Genomic DNA, 19,526 nt, shown 5'->3' with positions numbered 1-19,526 from the left:
TGCAGTCCCTGGGAGCAAAGCCATTTGTGTATTTATTCAAAATCCCTGGCTTGACGTTATTCCTTAACAGTCAGCTGGTGTATCTTTCGGGTAAAACTGACAAGGCCTTGTGAGAGGAGTTTTCCTCTAGACTTTGGCAGGGACTTTCAGGTAGGGCCAGATTTAGGAGGATGTGGGGCTCTGGGTTAGAGTGCCATAGCAACAAAAATTGTGTGTACACTTACAAAAGAATAACAGGCAAACAATAGCTTTAATGTGTTCAGGCCTCTCGTCACCCGTGAGTGGTTGAATTCCTGTTATCTGCAGATACTTACAAGAGTTTCCATATCCTGTTTTTTTCACAGTTTGCAACGTTACAACCACAAACTGAAATGTATTCAAAGTTGCCTAATGCATAATTGGAAAGAGGAAGGGGGGAAAAATCTTTAAGTGTGGTGTACTGTACTGTATGGTAATTAGTCTCCCTTAGTCAATATTTGCTGTACAGCTGCAAGTCTTCTGTGGTATACATTTACACATGTTGCTTTGATCTAAACTATTCTAATTTTGCTGGATTTCACATTTCTGAATTTGGACCCAGCACTTGCTCCACTATTCGTCGTCCTACAAACGAAGTGGCTCCCACAAAAACTTTCCCTGGGAAGTTGTATTTGTCCTTTAATTATTAAAACAACAAATATATATAACAGAATATATGATTTATGTTTGGAAACGATATTTTTTATATAAAAAGATTTGTTCTATTGTACTTTTGTATATTTTAGTGCGGGTTCATTTTTCCATGGTTTGTAATTCAGTGCGCAGCAGCGGAAGCAGACGGTATCCATTTGTTTTGTTTACTGTAGCTCGAGCGATAGTTAGCTGGACAAGCAATGCTTAGTTTATTCAAATACAGCGTTAAATTGCGTTTATTTACTTAGATAAATATTGTATGTACGACCTTAACTTCACAAACCTCAACAGTCTTACTGTAGGATCGCTTGAGGTCGAGGTATGTAAATAAAATTAGCCGTAAAATCACCCAACTGTAACATAGAGACCGAAGTTAACTCCATACAGTCTGACTAGTGGAGTGAGTCACTGGCTTGTAGTGTTTGTAATGTTTTTACTTTCAATTCAACTGCCTCTGGTTTTCTTTTTAAGCATTTGGAAATATACTGAAGTAGCGTTGGTTTTGTTTAACGGCATAGATGATCGAGGTTGTGGCCTCCATGGCCCGGGGGCCCGTGTTCCTGGCCGGGGAGCTCCTGGAGTGCCTCATAACCTTCACTAACCCGATGTCTCATCTCTCCACCTCCGCCAGCAGGTAGGGTTTTAGTCATGTCGCTGGAACTCGCATCCTGTGTTGGTGGCTGTTTTATGCAATGGCAGCGTCATTTCGTATGCTTTAAGTGGCCACATCTGTGTTATGCATCGTCTTTATTCACACAGCACACCAATGTTTACCTTGTCAAATCTCAGATCTGCTGTTGTACTGTCTGTGCATTCTTATATCTTGAGCTGTGCTCTTGTAGACTGAATCAGCTTTTCACTCATATAACTAAAGGTCTAACCAGGTTATGGACAGATGAAGAAAAGCCTGCATATTTAGTTGTGGCTGCTGAAAATATTTGCTAATTGACAATGTTTTAACTTCCTCAGATTAAAAGATTGAAAAATAGAAAACTAACGAAGTGCTCATAGTTTTGCATTTATAAGTCCAACATCCAGTTTAATCATCCAGAAAATGTAATCATAATACATAGTAAAAGCAATCTAAAGTTGTTAATCCTTCATGATAGTGTGGAGAAAACCTTCACCAGAAAATCAAAGTGCAATCAACTAATTAAATCAATCAGAATGTATTTATAGAGCCATTTTCATACAGTTGAGTGAAATATAAAATGCTTTGCGGTTTTATTTGTAATGAAGTAGATGGATGTAAACAAGGTAAAAAGTTATGAAACACAAAAAAATTTACTTGTACTCGTCGTCTTCCACTTTATCCGGGACCGGGTCGTGGGGGCAGCAGACTCAGCAGAAACACCCAGACGTCCCTCTCTCCAGACACCTCCTCCAGCTCCTCCGGGGGGAGCCCAAGGCCTTCCCAGGCCAGCCGAGTGACATTGTCCCTCCAGCGTGTCCTGGGCCGTCCCCTGGGCCTCCTCCAGGTGGGACGTGCCTGGAACACCACCCAAGAAAGGCGTCCAGGAGGCATCTGGTATACAGGTCCTTCTCAAAATATTAGCATATTGTGATAAAGTTCATTATTTTCCATAATGTCATGATGAAAATTTAACATTCATATATTTTAGATTCATTGCACACTAACTGAAATATTTCAGGTCTTTTATTGTCTTAATACAGATGATTTTGGCATACAGCTCATGAAAACCCAAAATACCTATCTCACAAAATTAGCATATCATTAAAAGGGTCTCTAAACGAGCTATGAACCTAATCATCTGAATCAACGAGTTAACTCTAAACACCTGCAAAAGATTCCTGAGGCCTTTAAAACTCCCAGCATGGTTTATCACTCAAAACCTCAATCATGGGTAAGACTGCCGACCTGACTGCTGTCCAGAAGGCCACTATTGACACCCTCAAGCAAGAGGGTAAGACACAGAAAGACATTTCTGAACGAATAGGCTGTTCCCAGAGTGCTGAATCAAGGCACCTCAGTGGGAAGTCTGTGGGAAGGAAAAAGTGTTGCAGAAAACGCTGCACAACGATAAGAGGTGACCGGACCCTGAGGAAGATTGTGGAGAAGGGCCGATTCCAGACCTTGGGGGACCTGCGGAAGCAGTGGACTGAGTCTGGAGTAGAAACATCCAGAGCCACCGTGCACAGGCGTGTGCAGGAAATGGGCTACAGGTGCCACATTCCCCAGACCTGGGCTACAGAGAAGCAGCACTGGACTGTTGCTCAGTGGTCCAAAGTACTTTTTTCGGATGAAAGCAAATTCTGCATGTCATTCGGAAATCAAGGTGCCAGAGTCTGGAGGAAGACTGGGGAGAAGGAAATGCCAAAATGCCAGAAGTCCAGTGTCAAGTACCCAATGTCAGTGATGGTCTGGGGTGCCGTGTCAGCTGCTGGTGTTGGTCCACTGTGTTTTATCAAGGGCAGGGTCAATGCAGCTAGCTATCAGGAGATTTTGGAGCACTTCATGCTTCCATCTGCTGAAAAGCTTTATGGAGATGAAGATTTTATTTTTCAGCACGACCTGGCACCTGCTCACAGTGCCAAAACCACTGGTAAATGGTTTACTGACCATGGTATCACTGTGCTCAATTGGCCTGCCAACTCTCCTGACCTGAACCCCATAGGGAATCTGTGGGATATTGTGAAGAGAACGTTGAGAGACTCAAGACCCAACACTCTGGATGAGCTAAAGGCCGCTATCGAAGCATCCTGGGCCTCCATAAGACCTCAGCAGTGCCACAGGCTGATTGCCTCCATGCCACGCCGCATTGAAGCAGTCATTTCTGCCAAAGGATTCCCGACCAAGTATTGAGTGCATAACTGTACATGATTATTTGAAGGTTGACGTTTTTTGTATTAAAAACACTTTTCTTTTATTGGTCGGATGAAATATGCTAATTTTGTGAGATAGGAATTTTGGGTTTTCATGAGCTGTATGCCAAAATCATCCGTATTAAGACAATAAAAGACCTGAAATATTTCAGTTAGTGTGCAATAAATCTAAAATATATGAATGTTAAATTTTCATCATTACATTATAGAAAATAATGAACTTTATAACAATATGCTAATTTTTTGAGAAGGACCTGTAGATGCCCTAGCCACCTCAACTAGCTCCTCTCAATGTGGAGGAGCAGCGGCTCTACTCCGAGCCCCTCCCGGATGGCGAGCTCCTCACCCTATCTCTAAGGTAATGCCCGGCCACCCTATGGAGGAAGCTCATTTCAGCCGCTTGTATCCGGGATTTTGTTCTTTCGGTCATGACCCAAAGTTCATGGCCAATGGTGAGGGTAGGAACGTAGACCGGCCGGTAAATCGAGAGCTTCGCTTTTCGGCTCAGCTCTCTCTTCACCACAACGGACCGGCACAGTGCCCCCATTACTGCGATCTCCCGCTCCATTCTTCCCTCACTCGTGAACAAGACCCCGAGATAGTTAAACTCCTCCCCTTGAGGCAGGAACTCCCCTCCAACCTGAAGAGGACAAGCCACCCTTTTCCAGTCGAGTACCATGGCCTCTGACTTGAAGGAGCTGATCTTCATCCCAGCCGTTTCACACTTGGCTGCAAACCACCCCAGCGCATGCTGTAGGTCTTGGCTAGAGGGGGCCAGCAGGACCACGTCATCTGCAAAAAGAAGAGACAAAATCCACTGGTCCCGAAACCAGACCCCCTTCGGCCCTTGGCTGCGTCTAGAAATCCTGTCCATAAAAGTTATGAACAGGACCGGTGACAAAGGGCAGCCCTGCCGGTGTCCAATATGCACCGGGAACAGGTCCAACTTAGTGCCGGCAATGCGGACCAAACTCCTGCTCCGCTCGTACAGAGACCGGATGGCCCCTAATAAAGGGCCCCCGATTCCATACTCCTGGAGCACCAAACCACAGGGCATCACGAGGGACACAGTCAAATGCCTTCTCCAAGTCCACAAAACACATGTGAACCGGTTGGGCAAACTCCCTTGAACCCTCAAGTACCCTGTAGAGGGTATAGAGCTGGTCCAGTGTTCCACGGCCGGGACAAAAACCACACTGCTCCTCCAGAAACTGAGGTTCGACTATCGGCCGGACTCTCCTCTCCAATACCCTGGCATATGCCTTACCAGGGAGGCTGAGGAGTGTGATCCCCCTGTAGTTGGAACACACCCTCCGGTCACCCTTCTTATGAAGGGGGACCACCACCCCAGTCTGCCAGTTCAGTGGCACTGTCCCCGACCGCCACGCAATGTTGAAGAGCCGTGTCAACCATGGCAGCCCCACAACATCCAGAGATTTGAGGTACTCAGGGCGGATTTCATCCACCCCGAAGCCCTGCCACCACGGAGCTCATTAACCACCTCGGTGACTTCAGCCTGGTGAAGAGTCCAACCCCGAGTCCCCAGTTTCTGTTTTCACCAGAGAATGTATGATGGCAGGATTGAGGAGATCCTCGAAGTCCTCCTTCCACCGCCCAATAATGTCCCCAGTTGAGATCAGCAGCCTCCTACCCCCACTATAAACAGTGTTGGCGAAGCACTGCTTCCCCCTCCTGAGGTGCCGGATGGTTTGCCAGAATCGCTTCGAGGCCAACCGGTAGTCCTTCTCCATAGCCTAACTGAACTCCTCCCAGGCCCGAGTTTTTGCCTCTGCCATAGCCCGGACCGCGGCACGCTTGGCCTCATGGTACCCGTCAGCCGCCTCAGGAGTCCCACAAGCCAACCACAGCCGATAGGACTCCTTCTTCAGCTTGACAGCGTCCCTTACTGCCGGTGTCCACCACTGGGTTCTGGGATTGCCGCCACGACAGGCACCGCAGACCTTACGGCCGCAGTTACGGGCAGCAGCATCGACAATAGATGCGGAGAACATGGTCCACTCGGACTCTATGTCTCCAACATCCCCAGGAATCTGGTCAAAGCTCTCCCGGAGGTGGGAGTTGAATACATCCCTGGCCGAGGGTTCCGCCAGATGTTCCCGGCAGACCCTCATTATGCACTTGGGCCTGCCAAGTCTGTCCGGCTTTCTCCTCCTCCAGCGGATCCAACTCACCACCAGGTGATGATCAGTGGACAGCTCAGCCCCTCTCTTCACCCGAGTGTCCAAAACATGCGGCCGAAGGTCTGATGATACGATAACAAAGTCGATCATCGACCTCCTGCCTAGGGTGTCCTGGTGCCAAGTGCACTGATGGACACCCTTATGTTTGAACATGGTGTTCATTATGGACAATCCGTGACTAGCACAGAAGTCCAATAACAAAGCACCACTCGGATTCAGATTGGGGAGGCCATTCCTCCTGATCACGCCTCTCCAGGTGTCACTGTCGTTACCCACGTGGGCGTTGAAGTCCCCCAGCAGAATAATGGAGTCCCTAGGAGGGGCACTATCCAGCACCCCTGACAGGGACGCCAAGAAGGCCGGGCACTCCGCACTACCACTCGGCCCGTAGGCCGAAAAGACAGTCAGAACCCTGTGCCCAACCCGAAGGCGCAGGGATTTGACCCTCTCATCCACTGGGGTAAACCCCAACACGAGACGGCTGACCTGCGGGGCAACAAGCAAACCCACACCAGCCCACCGCCTCCCCCCGTGGGTCACTCCAGAGTCCAGTCCCTCTCGAGGAGATGGGTTCCAGAGCCCACGCTGTGCGTGGAGGCGAGCCCGACTATTTCTAGTCAATACCTCTCGACCTCCCACACAAGCTCAGGCTGCTTCCCCCCCTCAGCAAGGTGACATCCCATGTCCCTAGAGCCAACCTAAGCATCCGGGGATCGGGCCACTTAGGTCTCCACTTTCGTCCGCCACTCAATCCTCTTTGCACCAGTCCCTCACGGTTCCCCCTGCAGGTGGTGGGCCCACTGGGAGATGGCCTTGCGCCTCTCGTTCGGGCTTGGCCCGGCCAGGTCCCGCGAGGAGCAACCCGGCCACCAGGTGCTCTCTGGCGAGTCCCGACCCCAGGCCTGGCTCCAGGGTGGGACCCTGGCTCCGCCGTACCGGGTGACGTCATGTGCCTCGATTTGCTAGTCCTCATGAAGGATTCTTGAACCGCTCTTTGTCTGACCCGTCACCTAAAGCCTGTTTGCCATGGGAGACCCTACCAGGGGCATGTAAGCCCCAGACAACATAACCTCTAGGATCATTCGAGCACTCAAACCGCTCCACCACATTAAGGTGGCGGTTCAAGGAGGGGACAAAAAAAAACATCAATTTTTTACTTTAACCAAAAGATGAATACATAGCAATACAATCTTACTATTATTTTAGCATTAAATCAAAAAATTTTCATTTTAAAAAGATGCACAGTTATTAAGGCATTATGGTCAAATTTAAAAATTGTGGTAGAAATGCAATAGGTACCCTTGTTTTATGACCTGATGAAAGTATTCGCTCGCATTAAGGTCTTTAGGAAGGTTGTTCCCAAAGTGATGAGTGTAATACCAAGAAGATTATATATAGTTAGTAATCAGTGACTTCCTGTTTCCTGTATAAATATGACATTGCATAGATATTCATTTCACCCCTCAAAATAGGAAAGGCAAGAAAACAGCCTTTCAAGTAAGGCAGATGTGTGTTTGTCTTCATAATGGCTACGAGGAAAAAGTTTATTACCCAAACATGTCCACATTTACAGTCAGAGCAATTATTCCAATAGCTTAAAACAGCTGGAAAACACAAATAAGGCTGGATGAGGACCCAAGTTTATCTTGTCAGCAGGTACAGATAGGACGATGGTAAGGGCGGGCATCTCCATAGCTCTCTTATATGTCCATGAATAATCTGGTTATTCATCATTATCTTCTGTGTGACAGCGAGATGTTGGCATGGGCCAGCACCCAAATCCACTGCCAGTTTCACGCCAGTGAGAACAGAGTGGACCTGCCGGCCCAGGGCAATAAACAGGATGTCCAGGCCGACAGTGACACAGTGCTGATTCCAAGCAGAGGTGAGCACCACAGCATCCTGAGAGGAGCCAAAACTCCAGATTCCTGTGTGACGTAGCAAATCTACAGTATGTGTTTTTCTTTGATACCTGTGATTTCTGAAAAGGTATTTCACAGCAAATTAATAAGTAAAAAGTCTGAATATTTAGGGATTGAGAACGTCCCACTAAGTCTTCACCTTCATTTCTTCAGGAGAACGAGGGCAGTGTGTGCTGGACACACCTCCCAAGATATTATTCTGCGATCTGCGCCTTGACCCCGGAGAAAGTAAAACTTGTACGTATTTTTACATGTGATAAGTATCATTTTATTATAGTGACGGCCTGTGCAGATCCATGTTTAGCTGAAACCATTTGAAGCAATTTTCTTTTGTATGACCTAAACTCTAATAATACTGTGGACAGTTACATTCCCACTCTTTTTTTCCAATGTTGCTATGAGGTTTGTGGACCTTTGTTTTTGTACAGCTCTTTGTGCATGGCACTGCACTACTTCAATTCAATTCCAATTCAATTCAATTCAAAAATACTTTATTAATCCCAAAGGGAAATTAAATGTTGTTGTAGCTCATTATGAGGGTTTCTTCAAAGAGCCGTTGTAGATGCTGATGGCTGTGGGCAGGAAGGATCTCCTGTAGCGCTCCGTCTTACAGCAGATCTGAAGAAGCCTCTGACTGAAGACACTGTTGTTGTAGGACAGTCTCATGAAGAGGATGCTCAGAGTTCTCCATAATGTTCTTCATTTTATGAAGAATCCGTCTTTTCACAATGATCTCCAGAGGTTCCAGAGGAGTCCCCAGAACAGAGCCAGCCTTTTTTATCAGCTTGTTGAGCTTTTTTAAGTCCCTGGCTCTGATGCTGCTTCCCCAGCAGATGATGGTAGAAGAGATCACACTCTCCACAACAGACTTATAGAAGATATGCAGCATCTTGCTGCAAACACCAAAGGACCTAAGCTTCCTCAAGAAGTACAGTCTGCTCTGTCCCTTCTTGTAGATGGCTTCACAGTTGCATCTCCACTCTAGTCTGTTGTCCAGGTGAACACCGAGGTATTTATACTCCTCCACCACCTCCACTTCTTCTCCCATGATAGAAATAGTTTTTGACTTATTCCTGTTTCTCTTAAAATCTACAATCATCTCCTGTGTTTTAGTCAGGTTCAAAATGAGATGATTGTTTCCACACCATGCCACAAAGCGGTCCACCACCTTCCTGGACTCAGCTTCTTGTCCATCTCTGATCCACCTCACGACTGCAGAATCATCCGAGTATTTCTGCAGATGACAGGAGTCTGTCTTGTACTGGAAGTCTGAGGTGTACAGAGTGAAAAGGAATGGTGAGAGTAGAGTCCCCTGTGGTGCTCCTGTGCTGATGACTACCTGGTTAGACTCACAACACTTCAGTCTCACAAACTGTGGTCTGTTTGTCAGGTAGTCTTTGATCCAGGAGATTGTTGAGGCCTCCACCTGAGTCTTCTGGAGTTTCTGACAAAGCAAATCAGGTTGAATTGTATTAAATGCACTGGAGAAATCAAAGAACATGATCCTCACAGTGCTCTATAAAAAATAGAAAGTATTAGGAAAAATCCTCCAAGCTGCACAGCATCTGACACCGGAGAGGACAGTTGTCCAAAGAAAATAAATCAACTGTATCCACCACAAGAGGAATAGTTCCCAAAAAAAAGAATAAATCAGAATCAACAGAAACAGAGCTACTCCAACCTGCTGCCACCTTGAGTGGCGCAATTCATATATTATGAATATACCTGCTTTGGTCTCTAAAGACAGCATTTCAGAAGTGTTGTGGTTTGTTCAGGTGGAAGTTGACAACTCTAAGCTGTACTGTTGTGTTCTTTTTAAAAAGGAAACACTTTACCTGGAAAACCCTTCCAAACAAGCCATAATGTCTCACCTGTCTTCTGGTGGTACTGTCATGAATATTTAACAGGTTAACTGTGGCCTACAGAGTCTGAGATCAACCTTTTACACCTTAAACATGTTAGAATGTCTACCCTTGCACATTAGTCTCCTTGTGTGGAAGTGTTCTCCCTGTACAAATAGCCTTATATCACTTTACAATTAAATCCACAAGTTTCCACAAATCCACAAAAATCCCAGGTTAGCTATTTATTATCAGAGGGGTGCCTTAAATGAAGTCAGAGTAAACACAGAGATATAGAAACCAATTTCAAAAGAAACTGTGTTTGTTACATGTCTGCCATTCATTCAGGCTGCGAGAGAGTGCAACACATCAACTTTATTGTTGTTCTTAACGAATATTTTAGATCGACTAATATTGGTGTCTGAGGATCAAAGCTGAAATCATGTTTTTTCTTTCTCTTTTATCCCTCTCTCGTCTTCATACCATACCACTCTCACAGATTCCTACAGCGAGGTGGTTCCTATTGATGGACCTCCTAGTTTTCGAGGTCAGGCAGTGAAGTACGTCTACAAACTGACCATCGGCTGTCAACGAGTCAACTCTCCCATCAAGTTGCTCCGAGTTCCCTTCAGAGTCTTGGTTCTGCAGGGTGAGATAATTTTGGACCACTCCTAGTTGCATTCACTTTTATTTTGCCCTAGGCTCTGTGTTTAGATTAGGCACCATGGTGTGTTGTAAGTGGATGGAAGCAAATTTGTTTGTTACTGTTTAGGTTAGCCTTTTTATCTAACCCACAGGAATGCCAGACCCTCCGTTTCCTCAGGATGAAGAAGTTTCTCCCTCCAACCCATTTCTGGAGGAAGAGGAAGCAAGTCGCCGGGATGCAACGACTTTGGAGAGAGCGCTGGACATGTTGATGGTCACCACCTCTAGACGATGCCCCCGTGAGTTGGTTTCTCAGTTTTAATACTGTTGTTTCTCTTTTTTATGAAATCAGAGTTCCTACACAGTCTGCAAAGTTTGGAAAAACTGTATGGAAAAACATTTCCTATCTCACTGTCAAAATGTCCTTTCATTCCTTCCTTCATTCCTTTTCTTCCTTCCTTCCTTGCTTGCTTGCACATTTAGACTGGATATAGTCAAAGCAAAGCCGTTTTGTTGTTGTTTCCATCATTTGTACACACATTTCCTCTCATCTTTGTCACACCCAGACATGTTTAACATCACCAACACGCGAGGAAAAGTGGCGAAGTTCTGCATCTTCAAGACTGTTTACAGACTCGGAGAGGACGTCATTGGCACTTTCAACTTCTCCGAGGGAGACATTCCCTGCCTGCAGGTGGGTTCACTGTATGTTTTTAACATTACTTTCCCATATTTACTTCCTGTGTAACTCTTCCAGAATGCTTTGAATGTGTCTTCCCAGTATTCAGTCAGCCTTCAAAGCGAGGAGGAGATCCAGCAGCAGTATCAGCGGCGACCCGGACAGCCCATCAGCGTGGCTGGACACGGGCGACACCTGGAGTCTTGCCTCCACACCGCCTCCAGCCACTTCTCCCTGCCCATACCCCTCAACGTCACGCCAGGCTTCAGCACAGAGATCGGTCAGTCTGCTGTCAGTAGGTCAAACTCCAACATCAAGTTGTTTAAACAATTCGGAAAAATTGCAACATATACAGAACATTTCAGACCAAAGGAAATGTTTAAACTAATTTCAGTCGTAGGATTTTTTTTACAAGCTTCCATCAAAACCAATATACTCAATATGAGGCATTTACATAATACAGGTTTAAAGTTTTTAAAGACTTATTTGTATAATTTTTCTTTCACGGGGAAATGACTAGACCTTCAATGATATGTAAAAATAAGAACTTGGTGCACAAGTTTTAATTTAATGTGGATTTTCTCTAATTTATACATACAACCTCTCAACATATACATGCACCTGCATTAATATTTAATTGACTGACCTTTATCAGGTTGCAACGAAACCACCGGTTCCCTGTAGCCATCAGCAAGCTTCTGGCTAAAATCTGTCTACATGTTTCACATCTTTTTCTTGGCAGAAGAACCACCAAGGCTCAAGTCTATCATAAAGTGGAAAACGTTTGACATAAACATTACCTGAGAAGGCGCAGACTAAGAAAATAGCCTCTTCTCCAAAATCTGCTCCTTTCAGCCACATGAACAAGTCAAGCAGACAAAAACTGAGCTACTTAGCTAAATTTACAAGAGAAATATTTGGAGGACTTGAGGTGATTCTTTCAAAAGCTAAGGGAACCATATCAGCTGTCAAGCACCTTGGTGGTAGCATCATGTGAACAATTTATCATACATTTTATATCAAACATTTTAGACGCTATATTGACCAGACTGATTCATAATTAAGTGGTTTAATAATGTAACGCATCATTGACTTTATTCCCTCTCGCTTTTCAGTGGCTCTGAGGTGGCGCCTGCACTTTGAATTTGTCACAGCCCGTGAGCCAATGGAGCCTCCCGCCGTTCTGCAGAACCAATCAGAGGTCACCGTCTGGGCTGGGGCGGAAGACGTCGATGTGGACACCTTCAGTTGGAACCTGCCCATCAAAGTGCTGCCCACAAACCCAGCGTTAGCGTCCTACATGTCCCAGTTTACCGGGACCAACAGCATCAATATCTGACCACTAGAGCTACACAGTTTTAAGGATTTGTGTGTGTGTGTGTGTGTGTGTGTGTGTGTGTGTGTGTGTGTGTGTGTGTGTGTGTGTGTGTGTGTAAGAAATACACATGTAGAGTGGGTAGATTCAATTTGTATGGAAACACAATGTATATGAGACTGTTTTGGAATTTTAAAATGTTGTTGAACATTCTTTTAGAAAAATGTAACTCTTCTTTTTGTGGTTATTTCAGAACTGCTCTATGCATGAACAGTTGTTATTTTTATTATTTGAAGCTAGCATTACTTATGCAGGATGTTTTCTCTGTATAAGAGCTTTTTTTTTTGAGCACAAGAAAATATAAAGTATGACCTCAAATTGTATGTTATTTTATTTAATGTTATTTTATTTTACACAAGAGTTTCATCTGCAGGTTAAATGAGTTACAGCAGAAAACAGGCCAAAATGAACAGAAAAACATATATAGCTAACTATTACATATGATCTGCACATTTGCTTATATTTAGATTACTACTTTGTTTTAACTAAAGGTGTCATTTTTCAGCAAAGAACATCAAAAGATGCTGTTAAATATGAAAAGTATCACTGAGTAAGGTTAAATCCTGTAATAAAATGGATTCAAAAGAAGGTAAATTATATACTTTTATACTTGCAAGAAGCATACCAATTAAGAAGTTTCATACAAGCAACATAGATGGCTTCTTTTCAGAATTTTGGAAGCTTTGTTTTAAAAAGACAGACTCCTAGTATTGATACTGTGCCAGATTCACAGATGTGTTTAATGTAGATGCAGCAAAAAAAAAAATAATTGCTGATATTTAGATGTAGGTTAGGCTGTTGTTGGTCTCTGTGCGTATCCCCCCATCGAACTGCAGCTGGAGTGATCCATGCCTGGGGTCTTGGTCTGTTTCACCCGGGGTGCATGGCAGGCGGGGGTCAGCTGTCTGGACCAGAAACACTTTGCAAGTCACTGGCTCCACCTTCATCTCACACCAGGCAGGGAAGTCCACCGGTCGATGCATCCTGCACAGTCAACGAGATGGTCTTTGTGTAGCACTCCTAGGGGTTCAAATGCTTCCCAGTTTCTTACACTATAGGTTTTTATTGTGCAGTCGGGACTCTGGTTGTTTAAACGTACAGAGAACATACTTATAATACATTGCTTTATACTCTCAAATACCACATAATATATCTGCTTGACAAATTCTATGTTAAATGAAATAATTTCTTTTTCATATTAAGATAAATCTATATCCTCTAAACATCTAAAGCTAACTTCATTATAGGTCAGAGGTTGTTTTTCTATATGAGAGATATGGCTCCCCACCCAGGGCACCATTCCTTCAGGGGGTGGCAGTACAAACTCACAAAAAAAAGGCAATTTACCAGTAAATTATTCAAATGTCTTCTTGTTTCCATGTTCCACATCTTAAGAAAACACTATGGCTGTGCAATGCAGCACAGCCATAGCGTCAAAGATTATTAAAAAAATAAAGTGCAATTCAGGAATCATAAGAAAAACTGCATACTTTTCAGCATAAAGACCACCTTAAGTTTAAAAACTAATACAATATATCAATATATATATACATATTTTATATAAAATATATTTAAAAATTTATAAATCAGGACTGAAATAATGTACATTGATCAATAATCCTTTGTGTAGTTGTTTTTACTCATTTTGTTGCACCTAAACTGTATTTTTGTTCAATGGTCAATAAAGTTACTTGAATCTAAATTAAAAAAACACAGTTTTGATATGTGAAACTTTAACGATAGATATCGATCGATCAATAAATAATCACAGATCTCCACCCCCTAATGTTAATGTTACTTCCAGTCAGAAGTAACATGTTGGTAAAAGGAAAACATTACTTTAAACATAAATCTGCTAGGGGTATTCTGGGTGTTTGTGTTACTCACGTCTCACAGCAACCGACACCAACAGGGTGCAAACAGGTGCACTGCATACAGGCATTGTCCATCCAGGTCTCCCCCAGGGCGTACTGCCTACCCTCGAACTCGCATAGAGCTGGGACAACACATGGACATTTTTAAATTGGATTATTAAAATAAAAGCTTTAATTTGGGTAAAATAGGATTTCTCACCTCTGGAGTTAAAGTGGCACTCAAGAGGTGCTGCAGAGCCATTACTGTCCCAGAACAGAAGAAAGCCTGCAGCTGCAACAACCCAGTTAACTACAGTGAGCTCCATCTTCATTTGGTCGAATAAGCTTCTGATTCCCCTTCTCCTTATGTTCCCTCATTTATACATCCTGAGGCTTTAAGTCTGTGCCGTGGAGGTGTGGTCGTTATGTGGCCCGTAGCCCTGGCTGTGGAAAGTGGCGCCATCAGTCAGGAATGAGGAGGTGCTGTTGTTTGGAGGGGGTTGGACAGATGTGAATCCTGTATCTTTTCATGGGTTTGGCACTATAGAGATGTTCTGGCCGTGTTTCAAAAGGCATGAAACTCAAAAAGTGATAGAAACATTGACACATCCATGTAATAACTAAGCAATGGAAGGGTAGAGGAGAGGTGAGCTGGAGGACAGTGAGAGAGAGGCCCAAGAAGGAGGAGATCCAGAGGGATTGGATATATTTACTATTATTCATCACAATTAAACCGCTTTTTTAGTTTAGTATTGACCAGGCCATTTAAATATTAACATATTTCCATTATAATATACTATATATCTATTATAATATTTAGCATGGGCCTGGAGGGACCCTTGCATTGCAAAAAGAGATGGAATATTGAAGTTTAGCAACTTCACCTGAAATCCATAGCTAGAGGATTGAGATTTGATCACAGTTGGATGTTCCAACAGGAAAATTATCCAAAACACATGTTAGAACTGGTTATGTGAATAGATAAAGTAGGGTAATGTTGCCCTGATTAAGATTATAGAAACCAACCAATTTATATGAAATCTACTAATTTATACACAATATTAAGAAGACTGATTGAATGCTGATTCCAGAATTATGCAAAAGCTCGACGATGACAAAAAGCACGTAGTTGTAACTTGAAAACTCAAACATTTTACAGCGTATGAGAAAAAGGGTCTGGATATTTTTTTTAAAACAGGAAAACCTTAGTATAGTATGATACCTTTTTACCACCGGATACCCGTTCTGATGCAAGTTCACCTACAAAATATTCACAACTGTTTGATGAGATTCTAAGGGCTCAAGGTTTTTTCCATCCTTCCAGTTTGCATACACTCATGAACTGTATTAATACCACAGTAATTCTGTGCTTTTAATATTTATTTAAAGCAATTGTTAATTCACACATTAAATCCATATAATTACAATTTAAGTCTTTAGCAAGTTTGAGGTTTTGTATCTTTATTCCTGAGGCACACTTTATTCTTTTTTGTGTTATTTTCCATGTGTTTGAGGTGTTCGTGTGACTCCTGCCATAATCAGTAGATATCCTTCTGGTTTCCATTCAACATCTGCCTTCTGTAGATACCAATCACCTTCCAGTATACATCGTTCATGGTTTCCATTTTGTTTTTGCCATATGGTCTGTCATGCTTGGTTGGTGCTGACAAGTTTGTTTTGGTTCCTCGACAATATTTTGGGATTAAGTTGGATTCACTTGGCCTGGTGCTCTTTTTGTCAGGGGTATTATTCATCATGTGTTTGGGTATTCCCTTATTAGCCATGAATTTTGCCACATTATGCTATTTCTCACGTTTATAAAATATAAATACATCTGCTGGGTTTCTGGACCCTAGTTCAGATAAAGAAAGCAATATGTGGCTGGAGTTAGCAGCTAGTTAGCCTCATTAGCATAAAGGTTAATAATGATTAAAACACACTTTGTCCAGCAGTGTGTAACAAATCTAAATTTATTTATGTATGTTCCTATATTTCTCCTTTATTATGCGCAAAAAGTAAAGTGTAACAGTAGCTATGTAAAAAAGTACTGGTCATTTTGTTTTTGTACTAAAGTAGCAACATGCAAAACTAGCATGAAAAGGACTTATTTCCACAACAGAAGATATTTTGGTCGTTTTCACCATGATTTGATGCATCGTAAAGATTTTCAAAACTTAAAATGTATTGTTGTATTGCCTACTATAAATATAAATATGTGCATTTCTAGTAGAGATTAATCAACACCAGAACCGGGTTGCAAAAAACAATTGTTTTAGCAGATCTACATATCTGCATAAACTTGGTAGCAACTTTATTTCTTTTTTCATGGAAAGAAAAGTCTGAAGTGTCAGCTGATCTGATTTTACAGTGCTCTGAAAAATGATTAGCTCATCCTCTTCAACTTGTTTATCTGTGGACAGAGTACAAGATCATAGGAAAAATCCACCCGAACCTCTCACATGGGGCCCCGGGGCCACATAACATGACTTCTCTGGTACCTCCACCGTTGCTGGAAAGCGTTGATGGGTCCCTCTGAGTATAGTCAGGGGAGTTTTTTCATTCGCTTGGTCTGTATGACTCAAAGTTCCCTCTTTCATTATAGACAAATCTTTTGTCAAGCTGGAGGTCCTTTTTATTTATTCTGATAAAATTGAAGAAGAATTTACACTCTATTTTCAAGCTTGGGTGGTACTGACCTCTTTGGAGCTCAAGGGTCCCTTAAAACATGTTGACACGGAGCTGAAACCCCAACTTGTCAAGTATGTTGTCAGCAATGACAAGGGCAGATCTATCAAAACAGAAGATGAGGATTTTCCTGTCATGCCTTTTAACTTCATGGACATGCACGTATTTGGAGACAATCGCATTTTAAGTGGGGAGGACTCTGAAAGTGTCCATGACTCTTTTCATGACATAATCTTTGGGATGAAAACTAGTTGTACTGATTAAACTTTATTCCAAAAAACTAGAAAAACTGTTTATTTTGGTCATTTTCTTTAATTAATGTTTGCATATTTTCATTTCTGCATTAAATTTTATCATCATAAATACATTACATCATTACATTGGATGCATGTTTTTATTTGCCCTTCCTGATTTGCTATTCTTTTTTTTCCATTTTTCCTTCGTAAAAGGGAATTAAATACATTTAAATAGTGTCTATGAATTGTATTTTTACATCAAGCAGTTGATGGTGTGTTGTATGATCATTAAATTATCACCATATAGACTGGCATATGATGACCAAAGGATTATAAAAGTAAAAAGTCTCAGCGTCAGTTAAACTGGGTCCTCTTTTTTGTGGTTTCTAAAAGAACTGAAAAAAAATCACTGTGACGGAAATTATAATGTTCATTTTTAATCAAACCTTTGTGTCATATTTAGCTGTTGGTTGTTTCAGCCTTTAGTTTTTAGCAAGTCAGATGTAGCTCCTCTGGGTTCAGATCGACTCTCTTATCTGGGCTTTGCAGGTTCGTTCACATCCTGACGTTTACTTAGATTCTGTCAAATACAACAAACAGTGTTAGAAAGTGCTTCAGGTTGACCCAAAACATGAGAAGCGACTGATGATGCACAACCACTAATGGCCATGCAGACCACCTCCATCTCATTTCCTCCATGTGTTTAAATGATAATATTTACTTTAGATCATAAACGTTTCCAACACTGACTGCAGTTTTTTTGTGTTGTCTTCTCAGTTTAGATTCATCCTAGTTGCATCTGTCAAATTGAAAAAAAATTGAATCGCCTTTCTTCAAATGGGACAATATTTTGTACGTTTTGGTATACTTTTTTTCTTACGTCTTTTTGTTGTATCCTCGAATAAAATATGCTTACATAATAGTCATAACAATCAGATTTGGACATCTACTTGTTGACATAAGTGCGAAGGAGGAGGAAGGGTCAGTCCCGGAAACCAAAAATGCCACTACTGCCCACTATCAAACCTGCAAAATTTATTAAGCAACATTTCATCTGGAAAACATATTACAATGATTACAGTTTACCTGAATTGAATATTTAGTAGCAAGGCAAGGACATGTCATGCCTGGCCTTATTGCACCGGTAGCATTCCATCAGGGTACCATGCATCATGCCTATGGTGCTGGATTTTGTACACCTTTAGACATAAAAGTCTGAATTAAATTATTTGTATGGGTGAGTTAGTAATTCTTGCAGCATTGTGTCAATGGTATGTTGCCTTGCATATCTTTGGAAAACTACAAGAAAGCTTGAGCAAATGATCAGTGAGTAGGAAAAAAAAACACAACAGAGAAGCAATTCAAATTATCCCATTATGCAATGATATTTCCTCTCCACAGTATTATGGTACTGAACAGGTTACAATCCGATCTGGGGTGGTGACCCTGATAGGTTACTCAGGCAAATTAAATCCATTTGGATTTCTACCCTTTAAACTTTGCCTCCAAAGGGACTGAAGTATGAATTACTTATGAATGTTCTCACTCACTAAGTCATTTTCAACTGCTTACTCCATAGTGGGTCACAGGGACGCTGGTGCCTATCTCCAGGAGTCTATGGGCAAGAGGCAGGGTACACCCTGGACAGGTCGCCAGTCCATCGCAGGGCAACACACAAACAACCATGCACACACTCATTCATACACCTAAGGGCAATTTAGAGTGACCAATTAACCTAATAGGCATGTCTTTGGACTGTGGGAGGAAGCCAGAGTACCCGGTGAAAACCCACACATGCACGGGGAGAACATACAAACTCCATGCAGAAAGACCCCTGGCCAGGAATTGAACCCAGGACCTTCTTGCTGCAAGGCAACAGTGCTACTAACTGCACCAACGTGCAGCCCAATTGAATGTTCTTGTTTATTTTTTAAATAAACCTCTTGATATGTTGCTTTTTGAATGTTTTAGGAATATGTGTATTATGTGAATTATAATTTTCTGCCTAAACCTAATGAGAAAACTTTTTTTAATGCATAAATGTGAGGTTAATGAAAAGTATGTTTAAGACCTTCTTAAAGGTTGTTATTTTCAAATGGTGCTTTTTTTATTCTGTCAAAAGAGCCCCCTTGGAAAGCATAATCCACTTTACTGAGATGCACCTGTATAAGAAAGTTAATTTTGATTTGATATATTTTAATTTTGTATTTCTGGTGGTCATGAAACAACTCTAAATAGAGATTGGTTACTACAGGGGAGCTGATATTTTGTTGGTTCGAAAATGTTGCATATTTAACAGTAAAATCATTCCCCTTTAAATGCTTTGCTTGGAATTACCTCCACTAGCCTAACTGACAAAGGCCTAATGTGAAGGTGTCAGATCTGTACATGACAGACCTTTGGACTTAGTTGTTTACTGTCTTTTGGGGCTATAGATAAAGAAACTACTGACAATAAAACCAATGGAGGGTGAAATGATTATGACCAATTAAACAACAAACATAGTTACTGGAAAGATATAAATGCCCTGGAATTAAAACTGACTGCTAGTACTTTATCAGTACTCATTTAGT

General features: G+C 42.2%; 2 protein-coding genes across 5 annotated transcripts; one reads left to right on the top strand and one right to left on the bottom strand.

Annotated features, from left to right (window-relative positions):
* The first annotated feature begins 18 nt into the window (after positions 1-18).
* rgp1 (GP1 homolog, RAB6A GEF complex partner 1) lies at positions 19-12,497 on the top strand. 4 transcript variants are annotated; one of them, XM_047385771.1, is made up of 9 exons: positions 19-150; positions 1,191-1,306; positions 7,469-7,602; positions 7,793-7,876; positions 9,980-10,129; positions 10,278-10,424; positions 10,692-10,819; positions 10,907-11,099; positions 11,920-12,497. In XM_047385771.1, the coding sequence occupies exons 2-9, from the start codon at positions 1,191-1,193 to the stop codon at positions 12,141-12,143; spliced, it is 1,176 nt and encodes a 391-aa protein (XP_047241727.1). In that variant the 5' UTR covers positions 19-150; the 3' UTR covers positions 12,144-12,497. The 4 variants fall into 4 exon arrangements, with proteins under 4 accessions (XP_047241727.1, XP_047241726.1, XP_047241724.1 ...); XM_047385770.1 differs by lacking the exon at positions 19-150 and adding an exon at positions 806-991 and having other exon boundaries at positions 10,907-11,084; XM_047385768.1 differs by lacking the exon at positions 19-150 and adding an exon at positions 806-991.
* msmp1 (microseminoprotein, prostate associated 1) lies at positions 12,493-14,418 on the bottom strand. Its single transcript, XM_047385773.1, is given in 3 exon segments — positions 12,493-13,163; positions 14,067-14,175; positions 14,253-14,418. Coding segments are annotated over 3 exon segments (480 nt in total). The 3' UTR covers positions 12,493-12,958.
* Positions 14,419-19,526: the final 5,108 nt, after the last annotated feature.

The sequence above is a fragment of the Girardinichthys multiradiatus genome, chromosome 14, assembly GCF_021462225.1.
Source record: "Girardinichthys multiradiatus isolate DD_20200921_A chromosome 14, DD_fGirMul_XY1, whole genome shotgun sequence".
Taxonomy (NCBI): Eukaryota; Metazoa; Chordata; class Actinopteri; order Cyprinodontiformes; family Goodeidae; genus Girardinichthys; species Girardinichthys multiradiatus.
This window is presented reverse-complemented; position numbering and strand designations above follow the sequence as displayed.

Excerpts from the sequence above, each read along its gene's own strand:
- rgp1 (XM_047385768.1), top strand. The coding sequence starts at position 932 with ATGTACGACCTTAACTTCACAAACCTCAACAGTCTTACTGTAGGATCG. Across the intron at positions 7,877-9,979 it reads CCCCGGAGAAAGTAAAACTT|ATTCCTACAGCGAGGTGGTT; the intron begins GTACGTATTTTT and ends CCACTCTCACAG. Across the intron at positions 10,130-10,277 it reads CAGAGTCTTGGTTCTGCAGG|GAATGCCAGACCCTCCGTTT; the intron begins GTGAGATAATTT and ends TCTAACCCACAG.